At 50.3% G+C, this 25,563-nt stretch overlaps 1 protein-coding gene across 1 annotated transcript in view; it reads left to right on the forward strand.

Annotated features, from left to right (window-relative positions):
• Positions 1 to 2,347: 2,347 nt before the first annotated feature.
• The window catches only part of LRP5 (LDL receptor related protein 5), a 93,934-nt gene continuing 70,718 nt past the window's right edge, over positions 2,348 to 25,563 (forward strand). Inside the window, exon 1 of the mRNA XM_080913228.1 lies at positions 2,348 to 2,525. Within this exon, the coding sequence (XP_080769354.1) occupies positions 2,441 to 2,525 (85 nt within the window). The 5' untranslated portion in view covers positions 2,348 to 2,440. The remainder of the gene's footprint in view (positions 2,526 to 25,563) is intronic.

Consider the following 25,563-nt stretch of genomic DNA (forward strand, 5'->3'; position numbering starts at 1 on the left):
CCTGCAGTTGCAGTCAGTGGGCCAGAAACAGTGGAAGGAAAATGGGGCAAGTGTGTGGGTGCACAGGCTGGAGCTTAATGGCAGAGCACAAGGAGCTAATGCTCACCAGAGAGCGCAGGCTGGTCCTCAAGAACTTGAAGCCCAAGGTGGGATGAGGCTGTGAAACTCCAGAGGATTCCGGTGGAGAGGGAAGGGTAGGAAGGAAGGTCAGCTCCAAGGGAATCTGCAACTGGACGCCTGGGCTTGAAGGCAGGATGGAGGCCAACCCAAGGTTTACAGCAGCCCAGTCCAGGGCTAGGTGGAGGTGGCATTTCTCATTCTGTCTGGTGTTTAGGCCCTCCCTTTGTACTGCCATCTCCCCATGTGGGTCAGCACTCTTCCCTTTCCACAGTCCCAGCCCTTGGGGTGCTCCTTTAGTGAAAGAGAATCAGATCTCTTACTTCTATTGCTCATTTAATAAACACTTATTATTTACTGAGTACCTACTATGTGCTGGGTCCTGGCCTAGGCACAAAAAAACAAAACAGGCAAACCTTGGCGTTTCAGCTGCAATGGAAGGAAAAGAAGCAAACCGTACCCTGTTAGGTGGCAGGAAGTGTCAGCAGGTGGGTTAGAGAGGGGGAGGCAGAATAGTTTTCCAGAACTAAGTAGGATAAAAGTCCCAGCAGAAAGGCCCTCCCCCAGGCAAGCTGGTGCCTGTCTCTGCAGGGGCCATTGCAGTTGCAGTTCATAAGATGGAGTTTGGAGGTAAAGGAGGCGTGGATAGGCCAGGGTGTGTGAAAGCCTAAGGCTTCTGCCTCTTCTCTGACCTGAGGGAGCTTCAGCAAGCTTTTGAGAGGCAGAGTGGTGAGATCTGGCTTATTTAACATGCCAGATGTTAACAACTGGCTGCAGAGAGAAGAGGCGTCAGAAAATCAAGGCTGAAAGGGGAAGGCCTTGGGGGATGGGTGAGAGTGGGGATAGAGAAAGGAGGTGTGCTCTTGGGCTCTGAGTTGACGGTGGAGGTCGGGAATGGGGGTTGGGCTTGGGTAAGATCCAGCAAGGACAGTGGCTGCTCCAGTCCCCAGTCCCTGTAAAGGCTCTCACCACTCCCAAGACCTCCTGACTCCTCTTCCGGTCAGAGACTGGATACAGCCACCCCTGGAGAATGCTTTTCCTGAACCACTGGCCTGCTTCCGCATTAAAATCTCTGCTTTGACCCTTGGGACCCCGGCCTGGGTCCCCTCCCCTACTAGCTGGTCCCTGGTCTTCATGTTTTCCTATTAGAAAACAGGTTTTGGGTGTCAGTTCTCTTCTCCCATTCTGTGGTCCTAGGATTGAACTTGGGTCCACAGCAGCCATCTTGCTGGCCAACCTTGACCTTTTCTTTTGCTCATTCTGTTTGTTCTCTCAGGTCTGGTTTGCAGTGCCGGGAGTGGTGTGCACAAGGGCTCTATCAACCCTTTTTAAACAGGGTCTCACAAGTAGCCCAGGCCAGCCTCAGACTTACGGTGAGCCTCCTGCCTCAGTCTCCCAAGTCTGGAATTACAAGCCCGAGCACAGTCTCACCTCTCTGGCTATTCACTTCTTTGCTTGGGTTCTTATTTTTGTCTCTTCCTAGCATAAATCACAGGAGGGTGGAGGCACCCTCCTGACCGCCCCAGCTCTCCTTCCTCTCTACCTTGCAAGGTGGACACTGTCATTATCTTACTTTATAAGGACATGAGGTGACTGCAGCTAGACTTGCCTGTCCAAGGTCTGAGGTTCTAGAAAGCACTGCTGGAGAGGCTTAGCAGTTACAAGCACGTATTGCACTTCCAGGGACCTGGGCTCGGTTTTCTGCATCCACATGGTGGCTCACACCTATAACTCCAGTCTCAGGGGACCTACACCTTATTTTGGTTCCCTTGGACTCCTTCCGGCTTGTGGTGCACATACGTGCATGCAAACACATACAACAAAAAGTAAATCTAAAAGTAAAAGTCCCCAGCTCCAGCACCATCCTCTTCTATGCCTGTTTTCCAAGTGGGGTCGTGTGTCTCGGGGCCAGGTGGCAGCAGTCGTGGTGAAAGCCCAGACCTGGCTCCGAGAACCTCTCTGGCTTCCAGCCCTGAGGTCTCCTGGCTGTGTGGGTCATGCTTGCACGTGCCTCAGTTTCCTCACCTGTCAGTGTAGGGGCTTGGCAGGTGACCCACCTGCTCGCGGGGCCTCGCCTCCGGAGGGACCCGCCTGCCCGGCTCCCGGGCGCCCGCAGGAGGGCGCGGCTTGGCGGGGGGCGCGGGCGGCGCGGGCGGCGCGGGGGGCGGAGACCGGCTCGGCTTCCGCTCCCTCCTCCCGCGTCGTCTTGGGCCGCGGCGCCCGAGGCGGGAGCAAGAGGCGCCGGGAGCCGCGAGGATCCACCGCCCGCCGCGCGCGCCATGGAGCCCGAGTGAGCGCGCGGCGCTCCCGGCCGCCGGACGACATGGAGACGGCGCCGACCCGGGCCCCTCCGCCTCCGCCGCCGCTGCTGCTGCTGGCTCTGTGCTGCAGCCTGGTCCCCGCCGCGGGTAAGGTGGGCGCGCGGGGGGACAATGGCCGGGGCCGCAGCAGTCACTTTGCAAGTTGCGGGCGAGTTGGAGCGCGCGCCGGGGGAGCGCGCGCCGGGGGACCACGCGCGGGCCCTTTGTCTCTCCCGCCCGGGCCCCTCCCCGGGACAGAGCCCGCCAGGTGCGGCGCGGGCGGGCCCTCACCTGCCCAAGGCTCTGGACGCCGGGAGCGCTCAGGAGTGCGCCCACGGGCATCGTGATGGCCCGGGACAGGCCTGGCCTATTGCGAACTACTGGGAAAAGTTTTCGCGAGCCTGCTTGCGGCGGCCGGCCTACCGAGCCCTGGGAAGTGCCAGAAGTTGCAAGCTAGGAAGTTCGGAAAGCCCTGCGCGGGGCGGCCTGGCCCTGGCTGCTGCCTATTTGATCTGCGTGGGCTGTCAGCCTTCCAGACCGACTGACACCTGCCAGGTGCCCCCGTGACCCCTGTGACCCATCTGACCGCTCAGTCCCCCAAGCGGTGGCCAGACGCCCAGTCTCGCTGAGCAGTGCCCAGCCCCGAGATTGGTTGAGTGGGTGCCTTGGTGTGGGGAGGTCTGGTTCTGCCTCAGTTGGACCCACCTTTGGGGAAGTGACCGGCTCGGGAACTTTCTAACTTTTGGTCTGTCCTGAGGGGTGGAGCTGAGGTCAGGAGGACTCTCGAGAAACGAAGCAGTTGGAAACGCTACACATGTTCTTTTAATTCGGAGATTGCCATGTGGTTTTTAAAGCAAGCCTCTTGCCACCTAAATCATTGTTTTCGAGTGTGTTGTGTTTTGTTTTTCTCGAGTGTGGCTGTCCAAGGGTCCGGCAGATACTCTTGAACTCCTGGCTGGTGTTGATGGCAGTTTGGGGCGGGGTAGGGGGACAACCTCAGGTCCCTTTGTCTGGGCCTTATTAAGGCGAACAGCTGTCCCCTGTGTATTTCCAGGGTAGACACTTGAGGGAGGTGGCTGGGCCTGGCTCTGTGCTCAGATTCCCTGGGCTGCAGTCCCTTCCACCTAGGTTTTTGGGGAGGGGTCGAGGGGGCTGGCTTCCTCCAGTCCTGGAGCTTCCGACCTCAGCCTGAGGGCTCTTGGGGAGACTCCCCCTAAACTTGTCTCCCTCGGGATCATGTTTACATTTTCCGGCCATGTCTGGTGTTAGCAAAACAAGGCGAAGACAAAACTGTGACAGGCCGTGGGAAGTCCAGGCCAGCTCTGCTCTTTCCGGAAATGCCTGGGTCGTGGCTGCAGAAAGGGTATGGGGGAGCTATTTGTTTTATAGGTGGGGTTTGTAAGCCGACTTTCCTGTCCGAGGTGGGACTGACATTACTCTAGGATCCCCTGCCTGTCGTCTGCTATCCCAGATTTAACATCTTTATAGTTTGGTGGTGTGCGAGGCAAAAATAGAGCCGATTATTTTAACATTAGGAAGCCAGGCCCCAGGAGTACCAGCTGATGGGGTAGTCCAGGCCTAAAATGGAAGCAACGGGAGGAATCTTCCTGAAGTTCTTATTTGAGGGTTCTTTCTGGCTGTGGGACCCCCCAAATGTCTGTTTGAGGTTCTCGCTTTGGGAGACTGGAGAGAAAGGAGTAAGTGGGCAGCTAATTATTTTTCCTGATTGCTTCCTGTTGCAAATTGAAGCTGTGAGCCCACAGAAAAGCCTTTGTTCTGGTGGTCCCTGAATTCTCCACTCTGGAAGTCCTAGGCTTTCTTTCTCCAGCCTAGCCAGACTGGCCTCTGGAGGACATTCCTGCACTTGTGGGCTGCCTACCCCTGAGAGGGCCCAGCCAGCATATATTGGATTATATTGGGTTAAATGCTGAGTGGAGTCCCCTCCAAGTCTGGGCCCTGTTCCTTGATCCCTCTGTGCAAGAAATTACCCAGGCAACCTGTTTGTCCTAAGTATCTCTGGGGAACACCACCTCCTAGTCCCAATATAGTTGGGACCCTTTTTATTTTGACTATACAGTGTCATTACTCAGGCAGAATTCACACAGGGGTGTGGGGGTGGGGTGTAGCCAGGAGAGGACTCTGTCACCTGTTTTGCAAGAGGGTGCCCCAGGGTTGGAGCAGGAGGTGGTCAGACCAACTAAGGTGTTTTGTTTTTGAGGGAGTTTCTCTGTGTAGCTCTGTTTGTCCTGGAACTCTGTAGACCAGGCTGGCCTCCAATCCTGCCTGTGCCTCCTGAGTACTGGATTAATCCAGCTCAACCAGGGTTTTTATGTCCAGTTGCTGTATGTCTCTGGGAGGCTTACATAACCTCTCTTGTGCTTGGTATAAGAGTAGAATCAGGTCTTCTCTTCCATCAGGTGGTGGGAAGCGTTTGGTGGATGCAACCAGGGCTGGGGTAATGATGCTAGAGCTTTGAGGACCGTTGTGTGTCATGGCCTTTGATCTTTCTGGCCTGGGAATTCTGGAAGCTGTCTCTGCATGGTTTGTCCCCCTCCCCCTTTTTGTATGTTCATATGTGTGCATGCCTGTGCATATAAAGGTCAGAGGTCAATCTTCAGTGGTTTTCCTCAGGAGCCATCTTGTGCATATGGATGCTGGGAAGTGTTTCTCAGGAGCCATCCAACTTACAAGGTCTCTCACTGGCACTGGGGGTCTCACTGATAAACCATGGTGACTATTTACACGAATGCTTAGTGTGTATCACACTTAGCACACATTTTACCAGCTGAGCCATCTGCCAGGCCCTGGTCTGGGCTTTCTTTCTGTGTTGTGATCTTGGCTATCCTGTAACTGATAATTTACCTACCTCTACAGCCGTAGATGAGGAGAGGGAAGTAAAGACACATGAACAGGGCCCTACAGCCCATAGTCTTGGGCCAGCCTTGCCGCTTGCTGTGGGGAGGTAGGCAGAAGATTCCATCTTGCTTTTCCTCCATAACATGGTCATGAAATTCCTTCCTGCCACTAATTTAGTGACTTCTTAATGGAGAGCACCCATGGCTGCCATTAAGTACCCATTTTTCTGGTGACTGGTACCAGATTAGACTTTCAAGGTAGAATGGGACAGTGTGGCATACAGAGACAGTCTTGGTGCCTGGTGTCACGGGGAGGGATATGTGGGACAGAGGGGCTGGTCAGTGCTATGGGAGAAATGAATCGTCATCCTGGGCACAAAGACAGAGAGGTTCCAGACCCCAGTCTGCTGTGAGAGGTCAGCTCGTGCCTAGGAAACGTTTGGGTAGATTGAACACAGGATTGAGGGACACGCAGCCCGTAGTCAGTCAGGGAGTCTGAGGTGGACAGTGTGGAGCTGAGGTTGTTGTTGTTATTATTTTGGTTACTTTTTTGAAATTTGAGAACAGAGTTGACAGTAATTGTGGTTGGACTGGAATTAGATGTGTACACCAGGGTGACCTTGAATTCACAAAGATCCTCTTGCCTCTGTCTTCTGAGTGCGGGGATTAAAGATGTGTGCCACCGTGCTTGGCTCTGGAACTGATTTTTTTAAAAAAAGATTTGTATTTCAAATTTTGTGTGTATGTCTGTGTGCGAGTATGTGAGTACAGTTCACCACTGTGTGTGTGTGCACATGTGAGAGTGCAGTTCACCACTGTGTGTGTGTGTGTGTGTATGTGTGTGTGTGTGTGTGTGTGTGTGTATGATGTGTGAGTGCAGTTCACCACTGTGTGTCTGCTTGCATGTGTGAGTGTAGTTCACCGCTGGAGTTCAGAGGAGGACCTCAGGTCTCCCAGAACTAGAAGTACAGGCCATTGTGAGCTAGCTGCCCAGTCTAGATGCTGGGACCACACTCAGGTCCTCTGCCAGAGCAGTAGCTATGTGAGCAGTAGCTGGGCTTACTGTCACCCAGGACTGAGGTGGAGGCTGGAGGGGCCCCAGCTCAAGGCCAGCCCTCTCCCATTAACCAAGAAATAAAAACAAAAACTTGGGATCAAAGGGACTGGAACCAAGGCTCAGTGGTTAAGAACACTTACTGCTCTTCTAGAGGACCAGGGTTCAGCTTCAGTTTCAGGCGAATCCATCACCCCTTTTAGCCTCTGTGGGCACATAAATAGATAAACTGCTTATACACATAAAATAAAAACAAATCTTTTAAAAATTATTTTATGTATATAAGTACACTATAGCTGTCTTCAGACACACCAGAAGAAGGCATCAGATCTCATTACAGATGGTTGTGAGCCACCATGTGGTTGCTGGGAATTGAGCTCAGGACCTTTGGAAGAACAACCAGTGCTCTTAACCACTGAGCCATCTCTCCAGCCCAAAATAAATCTTTAAAATGTTGAAACTGGCGCTTACATCCTAGGAGTCACGTCTCTTAAAGCATGCAGGATCCAGGCATTGGACATACTTTCATGAATTGCTGTCATTACATTATAAACCATCTTCATTGTTCCAAAGCAAACCCCATTTTTATTGATGAGGTTTTCCATTTCCCTACTATTGTTTTTGTCTTTATTGATCTGCCTGTTCTGGGCACTTTTGGGGGGCTGATAGTGTCCTTCTGTGTTGCCTAGACTGGCCTTGAACTCCCGAGCTCAAGTGATCCCCCTGCCTCAGCATATTGAGTAGTTAGTTAGCCAGCTTGTACCTGGCTGGATTTCATACGTGTTCTGTCTGACTTCTCTGTCGCATGTGGAACTACATTACCATTTTTAATGGCTGAGTGATATTCTACTATGCAGAAAGACCAAAGTTTTCTGTTTACTCACTGGTTGAATTGGTCCTGGTTGTCTGTGGCTTTCAGCAGATGAGCTGGGGGGACTGTGGCAGGAGGTTCAGAAGTGTGACAGGCAATGGGGACAAGCTGGACAGTCTGTGCTGGCCTCCAGCCAGTTTGTGTTTCCCTTCACACCCATGTGCATGGAGCCTGGGTCCTGAGAGTGTGGAGCGAGTCTTCTGTTTGGCTTTACAGTCTCAGAGGGAGCTGGACTCTGGTTAGGAGGCACCACATTGGATCACTTAATAGCTTCTAGAAACAGGAGTCTGTGGGGCAGGCGTGGTGGGATCTGAGGGCTGCACCCAGCTTCTGGGCTTCGTGACTCTGCTCACATTTGCTTGGAAAGCCTAATGTGGGCTCTGAGCCAGCCGCCTGGGGCAGAGCCGTCCAAGTGTGACGGGTGGAGGCAGCTGTGGGGCCCACAGGGAGGTAGCCCCAGGCCTAGCTGGCGGGTCTATCCTGATTTCCTTCCAGCCTCTGGAAAGTGGCTTTCTGGCTCTTAGCCTCAGTTTCCACATCGACAAAAATGAGCTGATCAACCAGCCTTGCCAGCACCTGTGGGATCTGTGAAGCTTGGTAGGACACAGTGTTCCTTCCCTTACCACCATAGTGAGGGAGATACTTGGAGCCCATCTTGGGTACCCAGGTTCCCTTTAAAAGAAGACTGAGTGTAGGCTGCAGAACTGAATTTCTTGTCGTGGGTAGGGCTGAGAGGTGGGCAGAGATGCTGGAGGTTAGTTCTTTTGGGGTGGCCAAAGCTAAAGGCCCCACCTGGCTAACGAGACTTTCTGGGCTATGAGCAAGTGTCCTGTTGTTTCTAAGTAATACAGAGAGATGTGTGGCCGGGATATGGCACTTTTGCTAATGTAGTAGGTGTATGTTCGTCCCTGCACTGAGTCCTAAGGAACTGCTGTGTATCTCTAGCCTTGGGCTTCCAGTGTGTCCTTGCCTGCTGCCTGTGGGAGTGGTTGGCACCTCAGTGACTTCCAGTGAGTCAGTCCTGCTTGATTTGTAGTGCCATAGTCCACTGTGGTAACCTTGATTTCCAGTGAATGTAATGTGTCCTGAGGGGCCCTCAGTATTTCCTGTTTTCTGTCCTTCAAACATGGGGTCTCTTTGCCATGGACCCTCTGGAAGGTTTACATGGTGACACGTGCCCTTTTAGGGGTGGAAGGGTTCCCTTTTTGGGTGTTTTCCTCATTGCTTGGTGAGATGACAAGTGTTTGGGTCATCTGTTTTCAGCTTGTCCTGGCAAAGTTTACCTTGTGGCTAAACTGAGGCATGATTTTGTCAAGGAAGAGGACTCAGACTCTCTGTGAGTCTTGGGGGTCCCCAGGCTTTCCCAGAATTGGGCAGTGGCTCCTTTCTTAGGAAGGAGCCTGTGAGTCATTGCATGGCCTTGGGTGTCAGTGCAGGTGTCTAGGGCTGCTTAGGGACCCCCACCCCCTCGAGGCTTTCTGCCTTTGTGTGGAGCCCTGGAGCGTCCTCTGTGTGCCTCTGTTTTCTTGAAGGTAAAGCAAAACCTACTGGCCTATTCTCTGAGGCCCTTCTAAGCCTGGCCAAGTCTTTACCTGCTTCCCTTGCGAGGCTGTCATTTCCAATTTGTCCTTGTCACCTTGTGGGTGTAGTTGACACTACATTGGCCTCAAAACAGTTCACTGGGGTTCTATGCCTTTCCAGTCTCCCTTTCAGGTCTGTCCTGTTGTCTCACCAGCCTATGGGGCCAGCCCAATCTCTGCATTCCTAATCTGGGACCCATTGTTTCAAGTCGAGCCTGTCTGTGTGGCTGGTTTCAGCTGTCAACATGACACGATCTAAAATCGCCTGAGAAGACAGATTGTCTAGATCAGGCTGATCTGTGAACACATTTGTGGGAGAGTGTCATGATTTCCTTAATTGAAGTGGGAAGACATTGTTGGTGAGACCATTCCCTGGGTTTGGGCTCTGGGAAAGTCATCCAAACAGCATGCACGCATGCGTTCATCTCTTGACTAGCAATGTGACTAACTGCTTCAAGTCCCTGCTTTAATTTCTGTAGTGACAGGCTCTAACCTGGAATTGTTAACCAAACAAACCTTTACTCCCTTGGAGTTGCATTTGTCAGAGTTCCCCTCCCACCCTGCCAGTCAGTGGAAGAGTTCTGCCCTCCATTATAGAACAGTGTTTGCTTGTTGTGCCTCAGCCTTGAGTGGTTACCCCCCTTGGGGGTGGAAGTACAGGGCCTGCTAGAAGCCTGTACCTGAGCCGTCTACCCTTCCAGTGACTCGGTCAGCATGTGGCTGAGCCACACTGGGCTGTGCTACGAAGGTTTGGCCTTCACCAGTGTCTGTGTCATAGGCTGTTGCTTGCAGTCAGAAAATATCTTTTTAAAGATGGCTCAGCCACATGCTGAGAGGCTGTGTGACTACTGCCTGGTGCCGGCCCTGCCACCTACTGCCCTTTGACTGTAACAGGTCACGCACCTTCTTGATAACAGCAAAGCCTCTGTGAGCATCAGGGTGTTGACTGAGTGTTTGCAAGTTGGCCTTTTCTTTGGCCACTATTTACGCAGCCAGGAAGCAGGGATGGTCTGTTAGGAGTGGTACTGGGGCTGGTGGCAGGCAGACCCATTATGGCTAAGGTGATCTTCACCTGTGGGGATCTGGGCATGTGGAGGACACCTTGTGTCAGTTATCTGTGTGCTGTGAGCGGTTCTTACGCTTCTTTGGCACCTGCCTGGTAGAGCCCTGCCTACAGGACAGCCCTTAGGAGTAGGTGGCCTTTCCCATAGGTGTCCTCACAGTGGGTACTGCTAGAGGTTTCAGGCTGGCTGATCCCAGTGTGGGTTTTGAACCCAAGGCATGTGCTTAGCACACATTCTGCTGAATGTACCCCCAACTTCTATGTTTTAATTTGGAAAAAACATGTTTTAAAATTTACCATATTGTATATGTGTTTGCTTTTATGCATGCACTGTGCTTGTGTGCATGCACTGTCCACAGAGTGTTGAATCCCTAGAAATGGGAGTTATGCAGGTGCTCGGAGGTAAACCTCTCCTCTGCAGGAGTAGCCAGTGCTCTTAATTGATAAGCTACCTCTCCACTCTCCTTTGGGACAGCTTTTCCCCCTTAATTACAATAAACTGTGCATAGCACAAAACTTGCCACTTTTTACTGTTCCTTTTAATTTAAAAAGTAATTTATTTGCATGTATGTATATAGTTACTTTGCTGTGTCTATGTCTTTGTATTATATGTGTGTTCTTTTCCCATAGAGGACAGAACAGGGCATCACATCCCCCGGAAACTGGAGTTGCAAATAATTGTGAGCTGCCATGTGGATGTTGGGAATCAAACCCTGGTCCCCTAGAAGAGCAGCCAGTGCTCTGACCACTGAGCCATCTCTCCATCCCGTCTGCTCTCTAGTTTTTATTACACTTTGTTTATTGTAGGGGTGTGGCTTGCAAGCTCCGGCCTCATCTGGAGGGCAGAGAACAACCTTTGGGAGTCAGTGCTCTCTCCTTCCATGTGCGTCCCCAGGGATCCAACTCAGGATCACCCCCACCCCTACCATCACCCTGACCCTTGACTATATTTAAGTGCGCAGAGGTCTGTGACATTATTACTTTGTCAGTGTTGTGTGTTACCACTATTTCCACACATTCCCATCACCCAAAGAGAAATGTTATACCTATAAAAATGGTTTCTTCCCATCTCCACTCGCTCCTGTCCCTGGTAAAAATCTTCCTGCTCTATGATCCTGTAAGTCCCCCTCTCCCTTCTTTTAAGAAAGGGTTTCTCTGTGTAGCCCTGGCTGTCCTGGAACTCTGTGGACCAGGCTGGCCTCAAACTCAGAGATCTGCCTGCCTCTGCCTCCTGAGCACCAGGGTCAAAGGCGTGCGCCAGCACCACCCAGCTGTTTGTCTTTATAGCCTGTCAGATTTCTCCCCATGGGCATAGCTTTTTAACCTGTCTTTTAGCTGTATTTAGACCGTGTTCATCTCTTTAATCTCTCCTCATCTGTAGCCGGTCCTCTACCTGCTGACCCGTCCAGGTGCTCTCTGTACCTTTGCTTTGGTTCCTTGTTCTTTTTAAAAGCCAAGTGGTGTTGTATGTGGCAAGCTTGTTGCTTGGTGTATTTGTTCCACATTTTCCTTCAGGTCTGTGGCTAGTCTTTTAATATCATACAGACCTTAAAGAGTCCCTGTCAGGTGTGGTGGTTTATGACTGTAATCTCTGCATTTGGGAGATTGAGGCAGGAGGAGTGATGTGAGTTTGAGGCTAGCCTGGGCTACAGAGTGAGACCCTGTTCCAACCAAAACAAAACAATTTAATGTGGCGAGACTTGCCTGTAACTCTAGCACTCAGAAGTCTGAGGCAGGAGGATTTCTGTGAGTTTGAGGCCTACCTGGACAATATAGTGAGACTTTAAGAAAAAAGTATTTTGTATAATTAAAACTTTCAGTTTTATTTCTTACAGTTGCATGTTTTTTGTCCTAACTGTATTAAAGGCATGTATTACCACACCTGACTTACCTAGTTTTTAAAAAAGATGTACTAAAAATGTTAACTTTTGGACTGGAGAGATGACTCAGTGCTTCCAGTACCCACATGGCAGCTCACAGCTATCTGAATTCCAGTCCAGGGGACCCAACACCTTTGCATGGTCACAACACCAATGCATACAAAATAAAACAAATTATTAAAAATTTAAACTTCTGTGTTTTATGTGCATAGTATTTTGCCTGCTTGTATGCAGTGTGCACATGGGGTGACCATGGAGGCCAGGACATCAGATCCCCTGGGACTGCAGACACAGAAGGTTATGAACCTCTGTGGGTGCTGGGAATTGAACCCTGGTTCTTTGGAAGAACAACCCGTGTTCTTAACTGGTAATCCATTTCTCCAGCCTAAAAGATTTTTGCTTTTAATTATGTATATTTCTCTCCCTGTCCCCCCCCTCCACCCACCCATGTATGCATGTATGTGTAGGTGTGTTCCCTTTAGTGTCCACAGAAACCAGCAAGTGGTATCATACCCCCTGGGGCTGGAGTTATATGTGGTTGTGAGCCACTTGACATAAGTTCTGAGAACTAGACTTGGGTCTTCTGTGAGAGCAGTTAGAACTCTTAGCCACCGAGCCACCTCTCCAGCCCCTGACTGTTATTTTTTTAAAGTATATGGTCTGAGGTATGGGGACCTGGCCATTGTGTGGGGAGCTTTCCCAACACTTTGACAGAATGGCCGGCCTGTCTCAGTTCAGCTAGATTGTCACTCTTCCCTGTGTGGTATACTGTCCCTAGACTTGGCTACTGATCATCCCACCAGGTGGCCTGTCATGCCTCTGTCCTGATCTTTGTACTGTGCAAATACGTCCCCGATGCTCTGTTTGGAAAGCTTGTTGGCTGTCTTTGGGTTGCAGAGTCAGCTTCTTGATCTCTTCTTTTGATCTCTTGGTCTGGGAGCAGTAACCGGTGACTTCTAACAGGTGTTGGGGCAGATGTGATGTGTTCTCCAGCCCCTGGCTGTGGAAGTCAATTCGTTTGCCACCTGTGGCAGAGCCCATTCCATCATCTGGGGTTTTCATTAGACACTATGATTTGCTTTCAAGAGGCCGATGGTGGGATTGTCTGAGGCTACTCCTGCTGCCCTGCTTACCTGGGGAGTCCACTCCAGTGCGGACTACTTTGAGCTCCAATCTGAAGGGGTATGTAACTAATTACTGGGCAGATGAGTGCGTGCTCCCTGTAAATCATTATAGAATAAAAGGTGAATGCCTCCCAGCACTTCCCTGGGCTGTGCCTTTTTGCTAGCTCGGATGGGAAGGCTGCTCCTGCCTGGCAGAGCTCTCAGGAAATTGCTCAATGGGGCCATTAATAGCTGCCCAGTGTGGCCTAGCCAGAGCTCAGCCTGGGTGCCCTCCAGCCTTTGTCCCTGTCAGCTCAGATCCTTGCATCCACAGGGGGCAGGCGGAGCCTGGGACTGAAGCCAGACATAATGCATACCAGGTGGCTTTGGGCAAGATACGCTCTCCATTTGCTTCAGGAGGCCCGGCAACTTCTCCACATTGTCCCCAACCCAACTTGGTTTCTCCAGGAGACTGAATGGTGTGAGTTAGGGTGTGGCCGCATCGTCTCTGCCCTCTCTGCTCATGTTGGAAGCTCGGGGTGGATGTCATTTCTGACCCTTTTCCTCACTGAGACCATCCAGGCTCTGAGTCTTCACCTGTGGGCCGTAGTGCTTATGCGGTGATATCAACCATGGTGAAATTGCTCATCATGCTTTCCAGAACCTTCTTCTTGCATATTTATCCTCTGTTCTAGACAAAATAATTTGGGGTGTGTGTGTGTGTGTGTGTGTGTGTGTGTGTGTGTGTGTGTGTATGTGTAGCAACTTTCTGATCTTGTTTCAGTTACAAGCATGCATGGCCACTTCCTGTTTTAGTTGGTACTGGGGGTTGCAACCAGGGTTTTATGAACACCAGGGAAGTACTCTGCCGACTGAGTCACATCCCTGACCCATTTTATTTTTTCCCTTTAAAGATTTGATTTGACTTCCAATCTTGTATTTGAGTGCTCGTGTCTGTGTGTATGAGGGCAGTGCCTGAGGAGTCCAGGAGAGGGCAGTAGCTCCCTAAAGCTGGAGTCACATGAAGTTCTGAACTGCTGGACGTGGGTGATGGGAACTCGACTTGGGTCCCTTGGGATTGTAGCTGAGCCTTCCCTATATTTTATTTTAGGGATGGGGTTTTTCTGTGTAGCTAGCCCTGGCTGTCCTGGAACTCACTCTGTAGACCAGGCTAGCCTTGAACTTAGAGCACTGTCTGCCCCTGCATCTCAAGCACTGGGATTAGAGGTGTGCACCACCACTCCTGGTTCTCCCATTTTCTTTCTTTCTCTTCTTTTCTTTTTTTTAAAGATTCATTTATTTTTATGTATGAGTACTCTGTATTTGTCTTCAGACACACCAGAAGAGGGCATCAGATCCCATTACAGATGGTTGTGAGCCACCATGTGATTGCTGGGACTTGAACTCAGGACCTCTGGAAGAACAGACAGTGCTCTTAACTGCTGGGCCATCTCTCCAGTCCCCCTCCCTCCATTTTCTTTTAACCTGATTTTTACTGTGACTTTAATTTCTTAGCTAAGCTTTCCAGCTCTATAGCTTCTAAAGTGGGAGTAATTTTGGCCTGGCAGACCTTTCCCAACCTCTAGTCTTGCAGCACTTCTCCAGTCCAAGTGATCTTCACAGGATCAAGAACCTTCTGTGGCATACCACCCCTACTCTGAAAGGGGTGATCCTCTGCTAACTATCAGTTTGTGGGGATACCTGCCCTGCCTCATGGCTTCTGAGCCTTGTGTGAAGACCCACCTTGTTGCAGCAATCGCAGCATTGGCAGAGCTATTTCCACTGAGCAGGTCATGGCCCCTAAACCTAATTATGGAGCCCCATCTGTGTGATACTGGCTGGCCTCTGGGATGTCATGATGGGGCTTGGCATATGCAAACTTCACATAATTTCTCCCTCCCTCCCTCCCTCCCTCCCTCCCTCCCTCCCTCCCTCCCTCCCTCCTTCCCTTCTTATGAAGCTCAGGATTCAGACTTCTGTGTAGCCGAGGTGTTGAACTTTTATCCTTCTACCTCTCCCTCTAGAATCCTGGGACCACGGGTATGTGCCACCTCTGTGACCCTTTTAATTTTGGAAAATTGAAATAATAGAGCAAGTTTTTAGTTTTTTTTCTGTGTGTGTCTTAATGTATGCTGTGCACGCAGTACCTGCAGAGGCCAGAAGAGGGAGTGGATCCCCTGGAGCTGGAGTTAGAAGTGTTGTGAGCCACCACGCAGGTGCTGGGAGCTGAATCAGGTCCTCTGCAGGAGCAGCCAGTGCTCTGAACCGCTGAGCCATTGCTCCAGTTCCTTTCCTGTGGTATTTAGAATGGTGGACTTTAATGAGAAACATGTTGCCTATGTTGCCCTTTCTGTTTTTATCACCTAGGAGTGCATATGCCTGAGTTGTGGTCTTGCTTCCTCTCCCTGCTCTTGCTCTGAGGAAACAGATCTGTTGTCCTGCTGGTCACCCCAGAGGGCTCTGGTGTGGCATTAAAACTGGGTATTGTACGATGGAGAATGCCAGCATGCGTGTAATCCCAGCACTCAGGCAGTAGAAACTGGGTGATCAGACATGTAAGTCATTCTCAGTTGCATAGTGCATTTGAGGCTAGCCTGGGCTACATGGGACTTTGCCTTAAAAGGGGGAAAAGCAGTTAGAAAACTGGCATTGGGCTGGAGACAAGGCTCAGCTGATTGGTGTGGTCGCTGCCATGGTCCCAGGACTATGCTACCTTTGTCCATATGGCTGATACAGACAGAACTGATGTGGAGGATTTGGACCTTCTTCATTGTCCTGCACTGTCAGAAGGCTCAAGAGCAGCAAGTAGATGGACGCACAGCAAGTTTGCTCAGTGAGAACTGACGGAAAGTGGCATCCCGACCATGTTCACTTCAATCTTGAGGACATTGTCTGTTAGGGAAAATCTTCGTGAGGGTCCGTGTGAGTAGTCAGGCAGCTGAGCCGAGGAGAGCCTGCAGGCGGATGCCTGGGGTGTTTCCTCCTTTTCTTCCTGAGCATCCAGTCGCAGAAGCTTTAGTTTGGCCTTGTTGAAGATGTCTATCTCCTATCTGCAGACCCTCAGGTATCCATAAAGCCTGGTTAGTCACTGTGAGGAGGTGACACGTGGGACCTGCTCTATTCAGGGTTTCTTTTGCTGTGATGAAACACCATGACCAAAAAGCAAGTTGGGGAGAACATTGCTATTCCAAAGGAAGTCAGGGCAGGAACCTGGAGGCAGGAGTTGGTGCAGAGGCCATGGCTGGGTGACACTTACTAGCTTGTTTTCATGGCCTGTGGGGGCCTATGTACAATGGGCTGGCCCTGCCCCATCAATCACTGAGAAAAAATACCTTAGCTAGGCAGGGTGGCGCACACCTTTAATCCCAGCACTCGGGAGGCAGAGGCAGATCTCTGTGAGTTCCCGGCTAGCTTGGTCTACAAAATAAGTTCCAGAACAGCCAGACCTACACAAAGAGCCTCTATCTCGAGAAGACTCTGACTGACTAAATTAATTAAAAAGAGAGAGAGAGAAAAAAGAATGCCCTGTGATTGGATCTGAGGGAGGCATTTTCTCTATTGAGGTTTTCTCCTTTCAGATAACTGTATAGCTTGTGTCACATTGACGTGAGACCAGCCAGCACAGGGCTTTAAGCTATATTGTTGTGTGATCCCCACATCTGCTTTATTCTCCTCTGCTGAGGCTGAGGAGAACATGGATCCTGCCTAGTGAGCTGTAGGGAGCTGGCTAGGCTGGAGGCTGGATCACATGCTCAGGGCTTCTTACCTGCACTACCTGGCCAAGCTCTGCTGTCTGGTCCTGCCCTCATGGCAGTGGGCCCCACACAGGCAGGTGGAGAGGCCTGTCTTCTGGACTTCCTATGTAGTGGGGAAGATGAGGAACATTGCCTAACAATTGAATGTTGTTCACATATCTTTTGCAGAACAGTCTGGCATTGAGCACCATTTTTGCTTAGGTTTATTTAATTTTATGTGTGAGTGTTTTGAATGTATGTATGGTTGTGCGTGGCGTTGGGCATGGAGTCCCAGGATTGTGAGCAGTCATGTGGGTGCTAGGAATGGAGCTCAGGGCCTCTTAACTCCTAAGCTGTCTTCTCCAGCAAACACTCCCCCTTCTTTCTAGTCCACCTAGACTGTCTTGACTTGATCCTGCAGCTTCACCTCTGGAGTACTGGGGTTGTAGGTTTGAATTCACACCGAACAGGCACCTGAGTCCCCTGGGTTGAGTTGCTCCAGGTGGTACTTTGCAAGGTTTCTTGCCATCTGTAGCCCAGGTGAGTGCAAACCCACTTCCTAAGGGGACTAAGTGCCATCTGGCAGACAGCAGTCCAGGAAGGTGGGCAGGCATGGAATCAGTGGGGTCACCAAGCCAGGGCCTGCCCCAGAATAGAGCCAGACTAGAGCTTCTCTCTGGATTTCTTCAATAGGGAATCTGGGTTACCCTTGGTTCTCTGTTGCAGAGTCCATGTGTCCTGGTGTCCACAGCAGGCACTGTGGGAAGGGCTCCTGGGCTCTTCTGCATCCCGACAACTTCTGGATCTGCTACCCAGTAAGGCTCCAAGACAGTCCAAACTCACAAACAACCCTCCAAGCATGTCTGTGCCCCGACAGGCTTGGTTGAGGCCAGAAGGCCAGTGCTAGAATGTCATCTCTACGTCCCCGGGGTGGTTTGTGTCTTTCCCTTCATTGTTTTCATCTGTCCAGTTGGCAGCATGGTGGACAGAGTTGTCATGGGACCCCGAGTTGGCGCCTGTCACTATTTTGGGCGGTGGCCCCTGTGCCTTGGCACCTGGGTTCCCACTTTTTTCCCGGGAGCTGTGGCTTGTTTGAAAGCAGAAGCTTTCAAGTTTGGCTCAATAAACAGATTTTGGAGAGCAGTGATAAATTTGGCGGTTTTTCTGACTCGTTTCTGCAGCACTTAAAGGAAGCAGGCGCTGGTACAAAGGTAGGCTTGTTTCTGAAATCGGTTCTCCAGTTTCCTCTTTGAGGACAGAACAATGTGATCTTTGTGGCCACACGGGAACCACTTCTCTCTCTGGCCCGCAGGGGAGGGCCTGGGCCATCCCACCTTCTCCCACCTCCGTGGAAATGCGTCAGTGCCAAGCCGGCTAGCTGGCAGGTCTGAGCGACTGTTGCGGGGCTGGCGGTAGTTCTCAGGGTGTGGCACAGGCACCGCAAGCCGGACTGCATGCAGCTCCAGTCTTGGGTTCTCGAGTTCATCCATGCTGAATTCTTAGTCTACATCACTCTTGGGGACACTAGGATTCCAATCTCTTACTTACCTTGAGTGTCAGAGGCTCTTTTTCTTGGCTGCCTATATGTGTTCCTCTTTCCAGGTGCTGGGGACAGAACCCAGAGCTTTATATATACTGAAGAAGCATTGCAGTTCTGAGCCAGTACATCTAGTGCTGGTCCTCAGCTCGAGGGGAGTCTGGGCTCAGGTCACTGTGCAGATGCAACTCGGGCTAGGAAAATCTCAGCACCTACAGAGTCCAGAGTCCTACAGAGCCTGGCTGCTAGGCTTGTCAGCTCTCTGCTAAAGATCAGTGAGGGTCAAAGGCCATATACTGGGACCACCGGAGGCCTCAGCCAGTTTTCAAAGGTCCTACAAAGCTTGTGCTTAGTTAGTTGCTGGTCTGGTGAGAACAATTCCTGGGTGTGTGAGCTTCTTATACTAGGTGTGGTTAGTGAAGATTTCCTTTGTAAATGAATGCATCCTCCTTTGGAACACCTAGAAAACAACAGATTTAAAACTACGGAGGCTTGCGACTGGCACTGCCTTGGGATGGAACCACCACAATCCCAGGACTGGAGACTGGGGAACTGAAGAGCAGAGAGAGGAGAAGTCTGTTTGCATTGTAAATGGTTTCTTTGAAAGGCTTTAAGGGTCTGGGTCTGGTGGCTTATGTCTGTAATATCAGCACTTGGGAGGCAGAGTTTGCAGCCACCCTAGGTTACATACAAGATACCAGTCTGAAAAAGTCAACACGGGCTGGAAGGCTCAATAATTAAGGTTAGGTTCAATTTCCAGCACCCATAATCCTCTCTAACTCCAGGTCCCGAGGAGCCAACATCTGCTTCTGACCTCTGTAGGCACCAGGTACACACATTGTACATTGCTATACACGTAGCCTAAACATTTGCATAAGCTTTCTCTTTCTCTGTCTCTCTGTCTCTCCAAATCCACACAAGCAAAATTGCCAAAGGGGCCCCTGGGTTCTGCTCCTTGGTGGCTGAGACATGGTTAACATTAACATACATGAAACAGACCTGGAGGCAGGCTACAGTGTCACAGTGTCCTCTTGGGGGAGTTATCTGATGGGCTGGTCTTCCTATATACATGAACCTGAGTGGCTGTCCTCTACCTGGCAGAACAAGCCATGAGACCTTGGGATAAAGCTGCCACTGTCCCATGGAAGGACTTGTTTCCATCAGAGGCCGAGCACTCAGTCTCCAGGGGATCCGAGTGCATCTCCATCTTGGGATTGCTGCCCTACTCTTTGCCATGGCTGTGGGCCATTTCCAGGAGCCTGGCAGGCTGGGAGCCATGGGACCAAGATGGTGTGTAATCAGAATGCTATATTTTGTCGAAAATAAGAATGTTAGTAATGGGCTGGTTTCTGGCAAGTCAAACTGGGACTCTGAAATACATATTTTTCTCTACTCCGTCCTAAACCTTCTAATTAGTGAAAACGCACATTTGCAGACATAAATCAATGTCACGATTTGCCCTGGGTATCCCTGAGCTGGTAACATTATGTGGTTGCTAAATTGGGGCCTTGGGAGTGTGCACATGCTTGTGTGTGCATGCACATGTGCACGTGTGTGTCAGAGGGTGAAGGTTCAGGAGAAGCTGAGTTTCCCAGAGAAGTCCTGGAATTCTTCTTTTGGGCCACCTAGCGCTCTCACACATAGACTGCTACAGTTCTTGAGTGCGGATGTCACCAAATTAAACTGATTAACAGGGGAAATGACTTTCATGGTAAAAGACTTCCTTTCTGGAAACCTCTACTGCAGGGTGTCAGTAGCTGGATCTAGGATTCTGCAGAGGCCATTGGCCTGTGGCACCTGTTAGACCCTTTCTAGTTGAGGCCTTAGTCATGTGAAAACGAGTCAGCTTTGGTGAGTTCTGTGGGTTCCTGGGGTTAGGTGCAGGGTCTACTCAGCTGGGGTCATGCTGGTTCAACATTGGGCTGTGGGATGTGAAGTAATGTCCCAGAGCACCCGTGGTCATTTGTCCTCTATGCTAGGGGAATTACTTGCCAACAGTCCTATGGTTGTCAGGTAAGACAGTCACTGGTCTTGCAGCCCATAGGGTGTGAGCAGTGTTGTGGTGGAGCATAGGTGAGCCTGTTGCTGGTACACATCAAGGTGTTGGTGGTTTGTGAAAGGAGCAGGAGGTGGGCTGGCCGCTGGCAGGGGAGCAAGCCAGACTGGGCATCTCCCCCATTCTGGATTCCATGTGCCTCTGCCCAGTCTCTCCTGGCTCTTCTCTTATTTTATTTCTGACTCCAGGCCAGTGCTTTTCAAAATGTGTTTCCTGGTTTGAAACCAAAAAAACAGGACAAAGAATGTCAGTTGAGTGTTTGCCTAATGTGCATGAAGCCCTGGGGTTGATTCCCCAGTATTGCATAAGCCAGACATGGTGGAAAATGTGTCTAGGATTGGGAACTGGGCCTACCTCTTCTGTGAACACGGCATGACCTTGGTGAGCAGCTTGGCAGCAGATCATGGTTGCTCACCTGTGGAAGAGGGAACACTACCCTCATGTGGCTGAGCTGGACTCAGGGGTAACCAGCCACAGCTGGTGCTGGTTCTGCTGTGGGTGTCGGTCTAAGAACCTGGTGTTGGGTGGGTGGCTGGCTTCAGTTAAGAGAAGGTAGCTGGGATTTCCACCATGGCAATCTGACAGTCACCCCTGGAGATGTCCTTGGTTGGAGTGACCCTCTGGTGTGTGGGAATGAGGACTACATAGTTCTGGAAGGGGCCCAGGCCACTGTAAGATTCCTCAGAGAGCTGCTAGTCAGACTCCCGACAGTTATCGGCAGGCCTGCAGTGAGCCCTTTTCTGGTCCTGAGTCTGGCTTGTCTTAGGACATTCAAGGGTGAGTGAGCATTGTCCTAGGCCAGCTCCTTTGTGCAACAGAACCCACATTTTGCTACAAGCAGGGGGCATAAGGACAGTTGCCGCCTGTCTTCAGCCAAGGCCACACATACCCTGCCTCTTTCAGATCCTTGGTGGCTTCATGTCAGGCACAGCCCTTCGTTCTGCGAGACTCTCTAGCCCACGCCATTCTTTAGTGAAGATTGGGAGGCCCCATCCTCCTCCCTTGAACTCCAGGGTGTCCAACCCAGCAGCCTTGTTCTTTCTCTTTACATTCTTTTTTTATGTATTTTATGTGTTATGAGTGTTTTGTATGTACATATGTCTCTGTACCGTGTACACATCTGGTGTCCACAGAGGCCAGAAGGAGGGTGTCAGATCCCTGAGGTTAGAGTCACAGACGGTTGTAAGCCACTATGTGGGTGTTGGGAATTGAACCTGGTCCTCTGAAAGAATAGCAAGTGTTCTTAACTGCTGGGCCATCTCTTTTTAAACGACATTTATTATTGTTGTGTGTATGCGCAGGTATGTGTGTGGAGGCAAGAGGACAACATTATGGAGTCAGGTCTCTCCTATCTTTTGCAAATGATTTCTTATTTCCTGTTCTACCCCCAAACCTGCCCTCTATATATTTCTTGCTTGCTTGCTTCCCTGACCTTTGAAATGTGGTTCCTGCCCGGGAAGCTTGCCTAAACCTCAGAGTTAATGAAAGCTTCCTCTGGCCCTGTGAGTGTGCACGCACATGAGTTCTCTTGCCTGTGTGTGCACTGGCATGCCTTGGGATGTATGCACTTGAATATGAACATGAGTCCCATGTGAGTGGAGGAATGTTGGGTTGGAGAGACTGGATGAGGTACCGAGAGGCAGCAGAAGTGGATGTGCAGAGAGGCAGAGGGCAGGCTGCAACCTTCGGTGGGAGAGTCTGGATGCAGAGGTGGCTGTGGGGGAGCCAGTGTTCTCTGCTGGAACAGAAAGGATTGGAACTGGGGGCGTGAGGACTTGGTGTGAAGAGTAGACCTTGTTCTGTGGCCAGGGGCCTGCCTGCACAGACTTTCTGATGTAATTCTGTAAGTTTGGCTAGCTCACCATTCCGGCCAGTCCAAGGTAGGGGTTGTGATATTCTGGAAGCTTCTTCCCACTGTCTAGCTAGTACAGTGGACATTGCTCTTGTGTTCTGTTCTGTGTGCTCCTGAGGATTCCCTAACTCTGTTATCATAGGAGCTTTCAGAATCCCAGCAGCTTCTGTGGGAGATGTATTACCATCTTTCTGAATGTGTTGTGGTCACATTTCTGGATGTGTAGCCGGCAATGGCTATTTTGGTCTTGATACAGATAATGGTCTTGTGATTTGTGCTCCGCTGGACTTACCAGCTATGCATGCCCCAAAGAGGTGAGTGTGGCTGCTGCACTGGGGAAGGTATGGACCGCAGGGTCTGGGAAGACCTTGGAAACCAGGTAACATTGAGCCAGGCGTTCATCAGCCAGGTGTCAAGGAGTGTAGAATGAGATCGGCTAATGGCCCAGAGGTGGCCTGAGAGAATATGTTGGGGACTGGGGCTGTTCGGGAGGTATGGAATGGGGGGCTGTGAGCAAGATGAGGTTTTCTGGTTCAGTGTGTCCAAAGGCCTGTGGATGGATGGAAAGATGGATAGATGGGGAAGACACTACACCCATCTCTGGCCTCTAATAATACGTACATGTCTACACACATACTGGGCAGGGGGTAGGGGAGGAGAGGGAGACAGACAGACACCGCACACACAGCTGTGACTGTAGCTCAGTGACAGAGTGCATGCTACCTTTAAACAAACCCCAGATTTTCACTAGGTATGGTGGTACACTTCTGGTGACCCCTGAGCTAAGGAGGCTGAGGGAGGATTGATGTCTCTGGCCACACAGGGAGCTTTGTCTCAGAGCTGGGGGATTGCTAAGTGGTAGAGAGCCTGCTAGCATGCATGAAGGCATGGACTTGATCCTCAATACTAAAAAAAAAAAAAAAAAAAAAAAATTAAAAGGAAGAAAGAAAAGTGGCTTGTCATGATTATGAATAGCTATGTATATATGCATACAGCACGCGCATGCATGCTTGCGCATGCACACGCGCTTGGAGTGCGAGCGCCGTACGCGCACACACACACACACACACTGAATCTATATGCATTAAAAACAAAGCATCTCAGTTGAGTTCTAAGGGCAGTGGAGGCCTTGGGAAGCGCTGGCTGGGCATCATCGGGTGGGTGTCAGATGGAAGAAGGCAAGTACAGCTAGGACAAGGAGTCCTGAGTCCATGTGCAGTTCTGGTCCTGCAGATGGGCTAGAAGGATCCCACCTGGTGGCCAAGGCAGAGTTCCTGTGAGTATCCCACCTGGCTGAGGTGTGCCCCATTGGTAGAAATCACGGATTTGAGATTTGCAGCTGCAGCTTGATGTCTTTTTGGGGTGTGGTCACTGTTTCCTGTGTTGTCTTCTTTCTTTGAGACCCCAGCCTCCCTTTCAGAAAGTTTGCACAGTACACCCATGCCTGGCGCCACCGCTGTGGAGCTCCTGGCTTAGGTGGCGTGTGGCCGTGTAAACTATACGTGGATGTGTATGCTCTCCAACTAAGTTGATAGCTTCTTTGTGTAAATCCTTATTCTTTCTGTGGCTTGGCCTTTCCCACTGGGATGGTGGTAGAATCTTCTCACCCCCACACCCCATGTGTGTACAGGCTCCTACACACTCCTCAAGCATTCAGAGGCTCAATGTAATGCTTTCTGATTATAAATAAGACATGGACCAAGATTGCTTCTTATTTTGGGGTCTCAGCACAGGGTTGAATTACCTGGAGTTGGGCCTTGTTTGGGGTAACCACGTAAACAGTGTAAAACATGGGCTGTTGGAGTGGAGGGCAAACCATCTGTTATGAATTCTATATATAAATATTGGATATACTTACATGGGTTAAAATGGGATTGTTGGCACTGGAGTTTTCAGAGTCTCAATTCTGCTGTGGCAGGGACGATAAACTAACCACAGGGCCTTGTGGCCAAGGCAGGAAGGGGCCAGGGCTGGTGTTTTTTTTCTCTTGACACTGATTTGATAGGGTCTTGGGAGCAATTGCTGTGCACCCATCAGGGATCATTGAGCTATTGGCCCCCCTTCCTGATTGTGGGTGTTGCAAGTCTCTGGGGATATGGGACATCTATGTTTTCTCTTTGAAGGAGTATATACAAAACCAAGCTGATGGGGACATTAGGGTGGACCAAGGGAGCTGACAGATGTCATGGGGATTTGGACTGTCAGCTGTCAGCTGCAACATTAACTCTTTGCTGTCATTGTTTTGAGACAAGCAAGTTCAGGCTGGCCTTGAACTTCTGATGCTTCTCCTTCTCAAGTCTGTGTCCTGCACGTGTGCCATTGTGCCAGCTCAGAACGTTAGTTTTAGGCGTGTGTGTGTGTGTGTGTGTGTGTGTGTGTGTTCAAACTGAAACTGAGGCTCAGCAGAGTGGTAAAATTTCTTGCTCTGGATCTCCCACCTGGGAGCCAGGCCAGAGTGAAACCCAGGACCCCAAGTTTAATGGAGCTGACTCTAGCCTGGGGAGCACTTAACCACTAGCAGCTTCCGGGAAAAGCATCCTTCATATTTGTGATCCGGACCTGCCTCATTTCACAGGGAAGATACGGCTGACCCTGGGTTCCTATGTGGAGCATACTCTGAGCCTACCGGTACCCTCCCTAGAGGTCTAGATTCTTGCCTTGTCATATTCATCTTCAAAAATAATACTTACGCAGATCGCTTCCTAGCAACAAAAGTGGAATTCAGCATTAACATGTGAAAATACAAATTTCCCAATCTGTAGGCAGAGACTCTTCTAGATGACCAAGCCTTTGTCACCATTAGTGTTCTTTCATGCCCTCAGTGCCAGAGCACGTGGATTCATAGTGATGTGGGATGTGTGTACACACATATACACACGTGTGCAGTTTTATGTTCGGGTAGAGCTCAACATTAGAAATCATTTCTCAGTAGTTATTTATTTTTTCTTTTTTTAAAGATTTATTTATTTATTTTATGTATGTTGCTGTCTTCAGACACACCAGAAGAGGGCATCAGATCCCATTATAGATGATTGTAAGCCACTATGTGGTTGCTGGGAATTGAACTCGGGACCCGTGGAAGAGCAGTCAGTGTTCTTTGAGCCATCTCTCCAGCCCAGGAGTTATCATCTTGTTTTTAAGATTTATTAAGTTGTGTGGTCTTGTGTCTGCCTATTTGTGGGTATGTGCATAAGTGCAGGGACCAGAGGTGTTATATCCTCTGGAGCTGGAGCTATAGACCTTTGGGAGCCACTGTGTGGATGTTGGGAACCACACCTGGGTCCTCCCCAGGAGTAGCATATGCTATTAACTGCTGAGCCATTCATTTTGTGGTCCTTAATACAAGTGCTATGGTATTGTCCAAACGGTTTGTCCTAATGTCACCTTTGTCTCCTAGAGGATTCTTCATGAGCTTTTCCTAGTGACCTCTAACATCGCTCTTGGTGTGACTTGGGACAAGTGTGTTTTTTTTTTTTTTTTAATGAAGGCTGCAGCTATGGGCCTGGAAAATGTACAGCCATGACCCCTAGTTGGGCACCCTGGCAAGTCACTTGATAGGGG

This window comes from Micromys minutus (assembly GCF_963924665.1).
Source record: "Micromys minutus genome assembly, chromosome: 2".
NCBI classification, from domain to species: Eukaryota; Metazoa; Chordata; class Mammalia; order Rodentia; family Muridae; genus Micromys; species Micromys minutus.